At 37.6% G+C, this 13,831-nt stretch overlaps 1 protein-coding gene across 11 annotated transcripts in view; it reads right to left on the reverse strand.

The window, feature by feature from the left end:
* MEF2A (myocyte enhancer factor 2A) overlaps window positions 1-13,831 on the reverse strand; it is a 113,019-nt gene that overhangs the window by 53,950 nt on the left and 45,238 nt on the right. For all 11 annotated transcript variants that reach the window (XM_075044996.1, XM_075044997.1, XM_075044995.1 and 8 more), the window contains one exon: window positions 4,447-4,645. In XM_075044996.1, the coding sequence (XP_074901097.1) occupies window positions 4,447-4,500 (54 nt within the window). In that variant the 5' untranslated portion in view covers window positions 4,501-4,645. The remainder of the gene's footprint in view (window positions 1-4,446; window positions 4,646-13,831) is intronic.

A 13,831-nucleotide genomic window follows, 5' to 3' on the forward strand; every position in this document is an offset into this window, starting at 1 on the left:
TTAGCATACCATTTAGGACCACACTAAAGACAAAAAGATGTACCCTTATTGCAGACCAATAGCCTCCTCAACACTATTCTAATATTGCTTAGCAAAAAATGGGTGAGGAGGAGAGAGCAAAGGCAGCAAGATTGAGCTCCTTTGATATCTAATTTACTGTACTTTATTCTCTCCAGCTTAATGAAGATAAATGTCCTACAGCTCATTCAAGCAGATAAGACTGCTTAATTAATAATACAATGACAGTCTCATGACAATTGCAATCCCCCAGAGTAATGCTCTATATATTCTGTTTTGAGCTCACACACAATCCCATCAGAAATAAGATGCTTCTGATAAAACAATAGCTTTTCTTCCCACATAAGTTATATGAACTTGCTCTGCAGGCAAAGGTCTATCCCATTCTACTCATTTTCAAACCAAAAAAACAAACCACCAGACTAAACATCTAAACAGGACATCATATGCATGTTCATGAGTGACAAACTAACCAGCTACATATGCCACAGAAAAACTAACAGTACACAACTGAACTATACTTTCTGTTCAGCAAAACAAACCCTAAATGCCCTCCTTATCAGTGTCAATGAAAAAAATTCTAAAGAGTAAATTAATACCTAATAAATATCCAGTGCATCAGGGCATTTTAGTATGTTAAAACTCTATATATTAGCTACAAAAACCACAGGACACCAGTGGAGTTGAAGAACACCATCAATACCTCTACACATAAACAATTTGGCTCCACTAGTAAAAGCTATTTTATCTCTTTAAAACCTTTTAAAAACAAGATGCAGTATGTTATCATCTGAGTTTCCACAGAAGGATAAGGCAAGACTAATTCCATTTTTAAGTTAGAGCTTAAAGCCTCTTCCTAGTCACTAAAAAACCCCAAAAAAGTGCTAACAAAAAACCAGCCAGAAACAAAACTTAGAATTTAATCCCCATATTTTGCTTCAGTCACAGCAATGTACAAGTGGGCTAAAATTTGATACAAATGCACTAATACTCCTCCTCTCCATTGTTCGAACCTGAACAATGAGATGGAGATCAGAAAAAGAAAAAAAAAACCCAAACTCCAAAACTCATGTCCTCCTGAAAAAAAACCACCACACCAAAGTCAGGCTATAGTATAACGATATTTGTATTTCAAGCAGAACAAAAATCAAGGCTGTCCAACTTAGTCTAAGTAAGTTAGAAAAAGGGGGGAGAGGGATCGATTTCCACCTCTTCAACACATCCGAAGTTCTAGAGCAAGATCTGAAAGAACTGAAGTTATTAATTCATCTACTTTTACTATGTGTACTTAAGACATTTATCTACATCAAACATACAGTCACTGTGTGATTAAAGCTGTTCAAACACAATACTTGGCTTTCTCCCAAACTCCAATAATACTTTTTTAGTTATATATAGTCTTCTCAGAGTTTACATTGCTTTAAAGCAATGCAGGGAGAAAACAAATCTTGATTTCACAAATAAAAAACAATGGGCTCTGAGCTGATGTGTGAGCAGCAAGACAGGCTCATGGAATTCTGACATTAACCCAACATCAAGCTGGTGCTCAGGACCTGTTAAAAAAGCAAACCAAATACTGGGAATGGAACAAACATCAGTACACCACTATAAAAGTCTTTGTTTCGCATGCATCTTGAACACTGTGCAGTTCTGGGTCCCCTCGCCACCAAAAATAACACAGCAATACTGTATTGGTTTTATGTGGCAAGGTTTTGGTAGCGGGTGGGGTTACAGGGGTGGCTTCTGTAAGAAGCTGCTGGAAGCTTCCCCTGTGTTCGAGAGAGAGCGAGCCCATACCAGCCGGCTCTGAGACGGACCCGCCGCCGGCCAAGGCCGAGCCAATCAGTGATAGTGGTAACGCCTCTGTGATAACATTTTTAAGAAGGAAAAAAGTTGGGAGAGTGAGAAACAGTCGCCGGAGAGAGGAGTGAGAACATGTGAGAGAAACAAGCCTGCAGACACCAAGGTCAGTGAAGAAGGAGGGGGAGGAGATGCTCCAGGTGCCGGAGCAGAGATTCCCCTGCAGCCCGTGGTGAAGACCCTGGTGAGGCAGGCTGTCCCCCTGCAGCCCAGGGAAGTCCACGGTGGAGCAGATATCCACCTGCAGCCCATGGAGGACCCCACGCCGGAGCAGATGGGTTCCCGAAGGAGGCTGTGACCCCGTGGGAACCCCGCGCTGGAGCAGGTTCCTGGCAGGACCTGCGGATCTGTGGAGAGAGGAGCCCACGGAGCAGGTTTTCTGTCAGGACTTGTGACCCCGTGGGGGACCCGCGCTGGAGCAGTGTGCTCCTGAAGGACTGCACACCGTGGAAAGGACCCATGCTGGAGCAGTTCGTGAAGAACTGCAGCCCGTGGGAATGGCCCACATTGGAGAAGTTCGTGGAGGACTGTCTCCCGTGGGTGGGACCCCATGCTGGAGCAGGGGAAGAGTGTGATGAGCCCTCGCCCTGAGGAGGTGAAGCGGCAGAAAATAACGTGTGACCATAAACCCCATCCCTGTCCCCCTGTGCCGCTGGGGGGGCTTGGTGGAGAAATCCGGGAGTGAAGTTGTGCCCGGGAAGAAGGGAGGGGTGGTGGGAAGGTGTTCTGAGATTTCATTTTATTTCTCATTACCTTACTCTGGCTGATTTGTAATAAATTGAGCTAATTTTCCCTAACCTGAGTCTGTTTTGCCCGTGATGGTAATTAGTGGATGATCTCTCTTATCCTTATCTCGACCCGCAAGCTTTTTGTTATATTTTTCTCTCCCCTGTCCAGCTGAGGATGGGGGAGAGTGATAGAACGGCTTTGGTGGGCACCTGGCGTTCAGCCAGGGTTAACCCACCACAAATACTCAAGAAGGTTTAGAGAAAGTAGCAAGAAAGGTCAAAGGTCTGGAATAAATTCTGTATTAAAACAACTAAGTAAACTAGGGTGCTTCAGCCTGAAAAAGTTAGTTTAAGAGAAAAGAAGAAAACATGGCAGAGGTCCACAGAGTAACAGGGAAGATGGACAGACTAGATAGGGAGTGAGTGACTGCTGCCTCTTCCACACAAGAGCTAAATAACTAGCAGAACCATGACAAAGGGTAAATGAAAAGGTATTTCTTGAAACAACAGGTAACAGACCTATAGGAAATCCTAGCCAAAAGATGTTGTAAATGCTGCAACTTTAAGGGCTCTAAAGATAACCAAATAAGTTCACTGGCAGGGAAAACAAAAAAACCCCACCTCCATTAATGGTTACTAAATATACGGAAACCACATCCAGCTCAGGAAATCCCTGAGCTAAGAATAGAAAGCTAGAAGAGGATTACAGAGTAGCCTAACATGTGCATCTCTATCCTACACTTATTTGCTTATGACCGTTGTTGGACAAAAGATATTGGCCTAGTGGAATCTTTGGTCTGACCCACTATGACTATTCTTAAAGATTTTAAGTCATTCCAACAATCCTTTTCCTTAAAAATGGTAGCTTCCAGATACCCCGCTCAACATTTCAATATACAATTAAAATTTTATTTCTTATCTCATGTAGCAATTTAGAAGTTAAGAGGAAACACTACTTCTACAGAGTCATCAATTTTGGTACTTTTCATAGAATCATAGAATGGTTTGGGTTGGAATGGACCCTAAAGCCTTAAAGATCATCTAGTTTCAAAATCCCTGCCATGGGCAGGGACACCTTCCTCTAGACCAGGTTGCTCAAAGCCCCATCCAACCTGGCCTTGAACACTTCCAGGGAAGGGGCATCCACAGCCTCTCTGGGCAACCTGCTCCAGTGCCTCACCACCCTCACAGTTCACAGGACACCTCTTTATTAGGGCAAGAGCAGTCAAGTAAGGAGCTTTCCCTGAAACAGTGGGCTTTTGAGTACGCATCCACTTTGACTGAAAATTTTTAAAGACTGTTGTAGCAAACAGCTCTTACAAGGACTATAACTCAATGCTTTTAAATAGAATCATGTTAACAAAATTCATTACTATATACAAACCACTGTGGATCATTGTCCACAGCTATGTCAAACTCCTCTGTCAAAGACACTGCAGCAAATACTTTTACTACATCCTTTCTGAACTTCTCATCCTTTCTCTATCTTCATTACTAAGTGTTCCTAGTCACTATCAGATCAAGTAAGGCGTCTGTTTCAACACGATCCTTCAGCCTGCTGGAAGTACAGACTAGGGTACCATTTAAATAGGAATAGTAGTTTTACAGTGAATTTGACTTAAAGTAGTAATTGATATTACTTATAAATAACAATTTTCCCCTCAAACAGTAGTAAAAACACTGAGATACATTTCTTATTTGTATTCTGGTAATGCCATCTGTAGATACATAAAGACAAAACACAGCTTTAGAAGAATGAATTAAGATGAATGTATTCAAAGTTTCCATTCATTTTTAGGATCACTGATGAGCTTGTTCATGCAGATTCCTTGTTTCTCACCTGTCTGTTCCGTTCATCCATTATTCTTGTGATCTGTATTTTCTTTCTCCCCATTTTCAGCCTCTTCTTGCTTTTGCTTCGCAATCCAGAAATATACCAATCCAAGAAATGTCACTCTTCAGTATTCTAACACATGATACAGTTTTCTTTTACTTTGTCTTCAGCTTGAGAAAAGGTTCCTATTTCTTCTTATAAGCACCTAAAAATAAAATTTTGAAAAAAATTAACTTATAACTTACAAAAGAGGAAGCATCCTTAAGCACGTGTATAGCCATAAAACACGTGTACACATAAAGTAATTTCAGTGAAGAACCAAGTATTTTCATTAGTAAAATATACTACATACATACTGTGTTGCAATTAAATAAACTCCAACTAGTTTGCTAGATTCTACCTACAAACTAGAGATTTTAAATTACCAGTAATTTCATACACTTTCAATGAGATGTCTTCAATACAGTTGTCAAAGGAAGTGGTGCTCACCACTCTAAGCTTTTAGGCCTTGAGTTATCTGAGGTTTCAAAAGTTCACCCGCAAAGTTTTGGTAAACTCCATTCATTATCTTAGGAAACCTTTTAGAGAACTGCTTTGTGTTTACTGTTTCTCTTCTAAAATTATCAGCATGATAACAAAACAAAACCATGAGAATATCAAGTTTCTGTTCCTAAACTAAATTACGTCTCATTTTGTAAGACAGTATTTGGGGTTTCACTGGGAAGCAGGCGACAGAGGAAAGAGGGAATATCTTTACTTAAAAAGCATAAAGACCACAGAAAATATTTTCACAACAGAACTATTTTACAGCTACCAAGACACCAATGAATAATTAAGACCTTCACACAGCTACTCTACAATAATCTATAAGTTACACATTTGCCAATAACCTATTACCAGTCCCGCACTTGTTTCATTTTGCTATATTGTTTAGAAAGGTAAAGATCCATGCAACTTGAAAAGCCAGTGTACCATCATAATATTTTAATCTGGTACTAATGCACCAAACTGACTTGTAGAACACTGATATTTAACAAACTTTAAATGCATTTTCAATAAAAAAAATTGCTAAGCCATATTCCAAACATACTGCTTGAACCACAAGATAACATTAATTCAACAAAACTGGAGAACTACCGAAAATAGCCTCTAGAACGTCAACTGTATACTAGAACGTATAAACATGAAATAGGTACACCTTATTCTATTGCCACCTAACATTCCTTAAAATAAAAAGAATAAAACCAGCCACAATATTAGCTTATAACCTCTCTAACTTTCCAACCCAAAATGTCTTTTGAAATCAAGCCTTGCATATTTTAATATGGGTGTCACAATGCCATATCCTTGAGGCCATGTGTAGAAAGTGGTGCAACCACATCACCATCAGACAGATAATAAGTAGAGACAGCAAGAGGCGATTAGTCACAGGCTACACTTCACAATACATTCAATTTACACTGCGGAAACAACCATGACATTCTGATTCAGCTTGGGAGGGAAAAAGAAGAAAAAAAAAAAGATGTGGAGGAACATCACAAAATGAAGGGATGTCATTTTACATTTACCTGATATCAACAAAGGACTGCTTTGGTAAAACATCATAGAATGCCCAACAGTATTTAGAAATAGTATACCATGGAATTTAAGATCAAATCAACACTAAGATTATGTGATGTCCATTCATCAAAAGGATAGGCACTAGACATTGTTTATACAGCAAAACACTTAAAAGCATGCATCAGCATTGTATTCCTTTTATTTTCTTTGAGAAAATAATTTCTTCCAAGGCGCTACGAAAAAGGTATTAATAGCTAGCTAAGGCCAGATGAAGAAGCCTCTACACAACCAACAGCACACAGTAAATATTTTACATGGAAAGCAACAGCTGGCATATAAATTTATACCTTTTTTGTTAAAAAAAAAACAAAATAAAACAACAAAAAACAAACAACCTCACAAAACAAAACAAACCAACAAAAAACCCCACCAGGAATATCCACTGGATTCTAAGCTTCAATCCATAAAACATAAAAGTCAGCTGCCCCACTCTCTTAAAAAAAAATTTCAGTTCATGCTATGATCACATATTAAATTTAGTTCTGAAAAAATCTGGTTGCATTCCTTGAACATAACTAATAAAAGGGTCTCTGTAAGCAGCTCTAAAAATGTGTTTTCTCCTTCATTTGTGGCTTTGTTTTTTAAATGTATTGCACATTATTGAAACAGTTCTCTGAATACAGAATTAACAAATTCCTTCCTCTGCCTTCTAAAAGCACTCACCGTTGTAACTAGTACATACTAATAGCCACCACATGTGAGACCAAAGATCCATCTGGTCCAGCATTTTATCTGTGGCTATTAGCAAATATCACTAGGATGGTAAAGGAAGGACGTAGGAATAGAATAAGCATATATCACTTAAAAGCAGTATTTGTAAACCATTTTCTCCAGATATTCAGTGATTTTTGAATCAGGAAATTCTGGAGTCATATATGGAATCTTAGATTTAAAGCTGTTCATCAAATAATCCTCCATAAATATTACTTTTGAATCTGTGTAAGTTTTTAGCACCTAGAAGCAAGGAGTTCCACAGCTTATTTATGCATCAGAGTAGAAGATATATCCTTTCATTTAAGCCTGATCCTGGTAATTATATTTGTTATCCACAGATTTCTTAGTTATACGAGACAGTAAACAAACAGTCATCTTCACCTTTCATGTTAGTCCTGATTTTGATACCTATATTGTATCTTCCTTCAGTTACCTTTACTCAAAACTAAAGATACCTACTCCAATCAACCACTTTTACACAAAAGCCATGTTCTGGCCAGCCATCCTGTCCTCCTCTCCACCCTTCCCAGTTACACGCTGTTCTTTCTGAAACAGAAGGACAGACAGTGTGTACAGTATACAAGATATGAGGTGTATATAAAATTTTATGATCATCTACCATAAATTTATGCAGAGGCATAACAATATTTTATGTTCTACTGCATTAGGCATACACCTAGACAAATTAACTAGTTCTCAAAATTTTCCTAAGGAAACAGACCTATGCTCCAGAACACAATTTCAAAACCCCTAGAAGGGACCACACATTTTCTTCATACAGTCCCATCTCATTCACTCAGCTCTTCCACCTTTTGCAACAGATATTCAAAAGTAAGTCTATGCAGCGAATAAAATAAGGAGTTCATGGGAGAACAGGGTAGAGAGGAAGAGAAATATGACACGAGATTATGCAGTATATACACTTAAGGATACAAAATAAGAGATGCCCAAACATTTTCCATGAGCTAATGGAAGAAACAATAGCAGGAAAACACTATTATGTGTTCCATGTACCATCAAGGGAAATGGGAAAAATGACAGTAATTTTCACCAACATTTTATTATAGTTTTGGGGTGTTATTTCAGGTCTTTTAAAATCAGTATGCTCTATTAGGCATAAATGCATCAACCCATTTCCCATTTACGACCTCTGCTTCACCCTCTTTAATCAGTCCACTGTTGCCTCTCATCTCAGCTCTGCTACTTTCTTCAACCTCAAGCGCTTTTCTCACTTAGCAAGTTCCAAATTCCTATTTGCATGTCTGTCCCCATCTGGGTCCAGCCTCTCCTCCCTCTCCCACAGGTTGCTATGGACACCAGAAACCTGGCTTTGAAACGCATTTGCCAAAGGCAACCCAGCTCTGAAATACAGCATCCCTTTCATTTTGAAGTGACATACAAGATGATTTTCAGAGCTAAGAATTGAAACATAAGTTCGGCAAGAGCTTAGGATCTTGACACTAACTGCAAAATCAGAATAAATTGTGCAGTAAAAAGCCACTTTTTGTGCGTGCTCAAAACATCCAAATGGGAAGTTACTACCAATGACAAACACATATTACATTTCTCATGGGAGCAATGAATTTTCCTTTTTCTAATCCTTGATCACGTCAGAGTTGGAGTTTTATTTTCTATCCTGACTAGCAACAAAACTATATAAGATAAGATGCAAGACTGTGTCCACCACGTGGTTACATCAAAAACGTAACTAGCAAAGTCTTAATTTTGCTAAATCGTAGTTGCGTTGCAAACATACTTAGGTAAAATTCCTAAGTCACACAGCCATTTCATCTAGATCATCAACAAACTTTTGCCCTAATAAAGAAAAACTAGCAGACATATATGAAGATCAATGTACATTTATTTCTGAAAGTAAACATGAAACCAATGTGAAGTAACCTTGATGAAGTTCTACCTCCTTAAGTGACAGAATCAAATTACAGCCACCAAAACTTCTTTACATTACTTGCATGGGCACACGGAAGCAAAATTCCCCACCCCCCAAGAAGAATTTCAGGCATCTATTAAACAAAACAGTATGAGTAAGCAGAGAAAAAGAAGGAAAAAACCCCATGTGCTTCATGATGAGCTTCAAACAGAAAGTAACATCAGCTTGCAATAATAGCAAGAAAAATTACATTTGTAGCTGTCCAAGTAAACCCCTCTATTATTGTATAAAAGTAAACTTTATTCCAAATTTTCTGGATTTATTCCCTTCCCCAGCACATGTGAAAACACCACACTAAATACTGAAAGACAACAGAACCATATGTAAAAATATACCCTCATGACTGCATATTTTCAGGAACTCAGATCAGTTGGTTTGTTGTCAACATTGCTTATGGTTTCATAAATAGAGAGAGAAATATAAGTTTAAAGCAAGGAAACTGTATCTGACCTATTTAAAAAGATTCTTTCACGGGTTCAATGGAAACAAATTATATCTGTGCAGAACTCCACAAGGTCTGGAAGCCTTCTGGCAGAAGAGGTTGGGAAAAACTGTGTCAGAATTATACTCCTTCCATTTATTTTCCTTTTTATTTCCTTCTGACTCTTTGTTTTCTTGGAACATCCATTTGACCATCATGGTTATAGGTTTACATTTGACAGTAACTGCCCCATCACAGCTCATTTACTGCAATGGACACAAAGAAATGAGTGTCATGACATCAGATAATTTGCATGATAACTCTCAAAAGCCACAGCTGCATGAAAACACAGATCTTTATAGATGCATCTTACACTGGTACACCTTAGGTAAGGCTTACTAAAGAGCAGACAGTAATTTTCACTAAATCAAGGTTAACAGGTCTTTTTCCAGCCTTAAAGGAGCCTGTGCAGGTATTTTTGTAGATTTGGCCCCTACACATGAACTGATAGACTGCACAACCATATCAGGGCCAAACTGCATGCCCACTGGTAATTCTAACACTGCATGCTTACCAAGGATGTGACCAGAATATAAATATTCCCATACGTATCAAGATGGAGACAATGCCCATCACCATGTGTTAACTGTTTTACACTAACAAGGCAGATAACACAGAGTATCTCATTTTTCCATAGTACCTGTAAACACGTAAGTGTCCTTCCTCCCTGCCCCATAGCACTAAGTGGAAATAGCTAGAAAAACTTAAGAGTCAAATAATGTCTTCACCAAAATAATTAATCAAAAGGTTAAAGGGCTGTATGGAGCTAGGTCAAACATGATTCTCGGACTCCACTTCGCTGCCCAGAAGTGAGAGATAAGAACATTTTCTTCTTTATAACCCCGAAGAGAATGCAAACCCATATAAAGTAAGTATACAACTCCAGACACCTTCTTCCAAAATCCCAAACTAATTATACAAAAAGTATTCACTCAGATTTGGATCTGCACTGAAAAATGTTGAAAGCCATGGGATGTTATTACTGTGCTCTAGACTTTCTACCAACCCTGCTCCAAAATTCATTGCTACCACTTTGAAGCTAAATTTTAAAATTAAGATTTCAAGCAAAGGAACTCTATCTACCTGTATGTTTGCACTTAGCAGAGATGACGCTCAGGTTCTTGCTGGGGTTTTTGCAGAGGTGTGCAAAAACAGTAACAAAAATGTTTCCTACAGCCACGTTTCTATAGCCCTGTCACCATACATTGCTGTAAATAATGTCAAATATAAGTGTAAAACAATAGCATGGCCTACCCCTTCAAAACAAGTCTACATGTTGTCATTTATCTCACACTTCTTGCTGTACCACAATATTAGAAAATAAATCTTTTTTCCATCCTCAGTTTAGAAGCCATTCTTCTACATCCAAGTAGAGCCTTAGAGTAAACGAGACTGGCCTCAGAGCTCCAAGGTCCTCAGCTAGCAAGTGATACACAAGCATTGTTATAAAACAATAATACAACCCTTAGCCAAAATAACTTTTTAAAAAAAGTGGGACAACATAAAAAACAGGAAGCCATAAACAATTCTTTATTGATATTCTTTTTTTATGCATCACAAAACACTTGTTTCTTTCAGCTGGGAAGAACACCACACATCTTTGATACTAGACCGTTTCGGCAAACTGGACTGCTAAGAGTGGATTTGTGGAGTTTTGCAACTAAACATGGTCCTCATTTTCCACATTAAAATCAAATCTGTTTTTGACCTTCTAATTTGTAAGTTACACAGCTTTTCAAGTTAAGTTTTGAAGACACATTAGAAAAGATCTCAAAGTACTTTCAAAAAATATGGTCTTATTGAAGAACTGCAACTTCCAAATACTATTTAAATATACTGTTGCTCAAAATGGCCTTTTCTGCCATTGTTCGTCATGCAGTAAGTCCTAAGATGAATACCTACATTTTCTTGTAAACAGAACTACAGAAGTCTAAGCTGTATGAAAAACGACCTAAGATTCAGATGCCTGTTTTTTAAAAAAAAATTTATTACTCCTTGAATGCACTTTTTTTTTGAAGATAGATTTTCCTGAGCTGACAGACCAAACAGTTCAAGAGCTATCAGTATCACCTATGACAGTACATGCACTCCTGAACAATATGACAAATGTGGCCTTGTCCAGGATCAGGGACAGCCAGAAACTCTGCTCTAGTTAGCTATTTAAAATTAAATGGGTTCACATTTCAATTAAACTCAATATCCAAATATTTTTCACATTGTTACATTGCTATAAACTTTTTTCTTGGCCTACTGCTTAAGTCCAAAAAATATGTATCATCCTATTCTGAGCATTTATACTCTGTGGAAGCAAAACAGCCATTATCGAGCTATCTGTAAAAGCATACACCTTTACCACATATTTTCAGGTGACATTAAATTCTATTTTATTGTTCCCATCTATAAATTTGGTCTTGGTATTTTCTAAAATAATTTATCTTTGCATTCTCAAAAACACATTACAACACAGTTGGAAAATAGGATCTGGAAACTGATGAGGTAACAGTGGAGAAAGAAGACCACAGAAAGAGAACTAAACTTTCAATACTAGATTAAAATCCAATTTTAGATAAAAGCAGAACTTAATATTTTAAGGAATCACAACAATTCTGTTGCTAGACTTCTACAAACAGATAAAGAAAATGACTGAATAGCAGTCTGGAAAACATGCTCTGGAGAGTTTCTCAAGAAACTTGTTCCTAATTTATCACACAATTTGTCGAAAGATATGACTTTTCCATAGCATACAAACATAGCCACAAAGAAAGATGATTCTGGACACTTAACAAAATAAGCCCCAATATTTAAAAGCTATGGCCAGAAAGACTAATTTCCGAGTGAATGAACCATAGCTTCTAGAACAACCATGTCACTTTGATCCCAATTTTAAATCTTTTGACTAGATAATCCTCCCTTTTTTTCCATTTACAGCTCTTGGAAAATTAATGAACTAGATGCAGAAATCAAAACTGAAGTTTAAATATGATTGCTCCATAACAAAATAGAAGAGTATTTGCAGGTATTTCATTAGTTTAAAACTTATTACATGTTTCATAACTTTCACAATGACAAGCTCAAAGTGCAACGAAAAGCATTTAAACACAGGTTTTAAACCCATAGACCTCTGCGCAACATAAGCCACAGAAGGAATGTTTCTTTCCTGAAGTGAAATATACATATAAAATATATTACATGTTTTTTAAGATTAAAAACCATGTGTTTCGAGGTTATTATGAATCTGTAATGGCTGTGGAACTTAAGTACCATGTGGCAAAAAAAAAAAAAAAAAAAAAGGCACAAAGCCACATGTCTGTCTGCTTATCAAAACTTTTTTCTGCCTCAAAAGAAGGGAGCCGTCATGAGGTACCTTCCCAAATGCTGATAAGAATGTGCCTACTAGAGATGGCTTTACATTATACACCATTTCACCCACAACAAAAAGCTGCTACAAAAGAGTTCTCCTCTGTTCAGAAGTCAAAGCAGAACCCTGTGAAATTAACTTCTTACATTCATGAGGAGAGGCAGCAGAATCACCGAAGCCATGCTGCTGCTCTCAGCTGGGAAAGTAATTTCCTTTCTTTAAAGCTTGCCTAAGTAAGAATCAGCTGAAAAGACACCTTCACAAGCATTGGTAATTAACTAAACAACAAACACCTAACAGTGTGGACAATTAAAAGGTTCATTTTAATGTTTTCCTTCATCTTACAATACGAGAGAATAAAATACATACACAGGACTCTTCAGTGTCCAATTAATAAATCTGTCAAAGAGAATGGAGCTTTCTTCTGGTTTTGCAACGTCTTAACACTTCATCAATCTTCTTCAGGCTCATTGATGCATCTTTAGATAACTTAGCGGTATGTAACATGTTTAAGTGTTACGTCATGGCTTTAAGAAAAAGTATTATCATTGGGAAATCTATTTCCAGAAGTTTCGTATTTCATCAGTTACCGCAGTGACACTCAAACTTTAATAACTGCTATCTAGGCTCATTATTTTTCCAATCTCAACTTAAGTTTATCAATAGATCAGAGAATACAGATAATCTTACTTTGCATAACAACATGCACTTGGCAAAGGTATAGCTCACTATCTCAAAGTTCTCACAACAGCTCTGCCCCACTTGTCACATCTATATTTATCTCTACAGAAATCAGTAGAGCAAATCAGAGTACGTACAATGAGTAAAGACTGGGGACTGCAAGTGGACAGAAGATGTTTTCACAGTTACAACAGCTGAGTACTGTTCTAAGTTGATTTGGTCAGATTTCTATGAAATTCAGGACAAGCTGCATCGCCAATTTTTTTTCATTTATGTGGTCACTCACTGTTGTCATCATTTTATAGATAACTGAATTGAAAGTTTTGCTCTGATTTTTTAACATGGCCATGCCAGGCTGAATTCAGTGGGAGCAGCACTTTAAACATAAGCAACAACACATCAAAGTAACCTTAAAAATTCAGGTTCCTGGCATGTCTATTTGGACATCCTTATCCACAAGGAGTATTGTTCTTCTTTTTACCTCTGAGAACTACACCATTTAAGTAGATTATCTTTTCTGAGGAGTACTGAAGTTTGTAGTGGGTGCTTTTTGGGGGAAGCTAATTTTACAGTCATTTAGGACCTCAAC

Source organism: Buteo buteo, chromosome 13 (assembly GCF_964188355.1).
Source record: "Buteo buteo chromosome 13, bButBut1.hap1.1, whole genome shotgun sequence".
Taxonomy (NCBI): domain Eukaryota; kingdom Metazoa; phylum Chordata; class Aves; order Accipitriformes; family Accipitridae; genus Buteo; species Buteo buteo.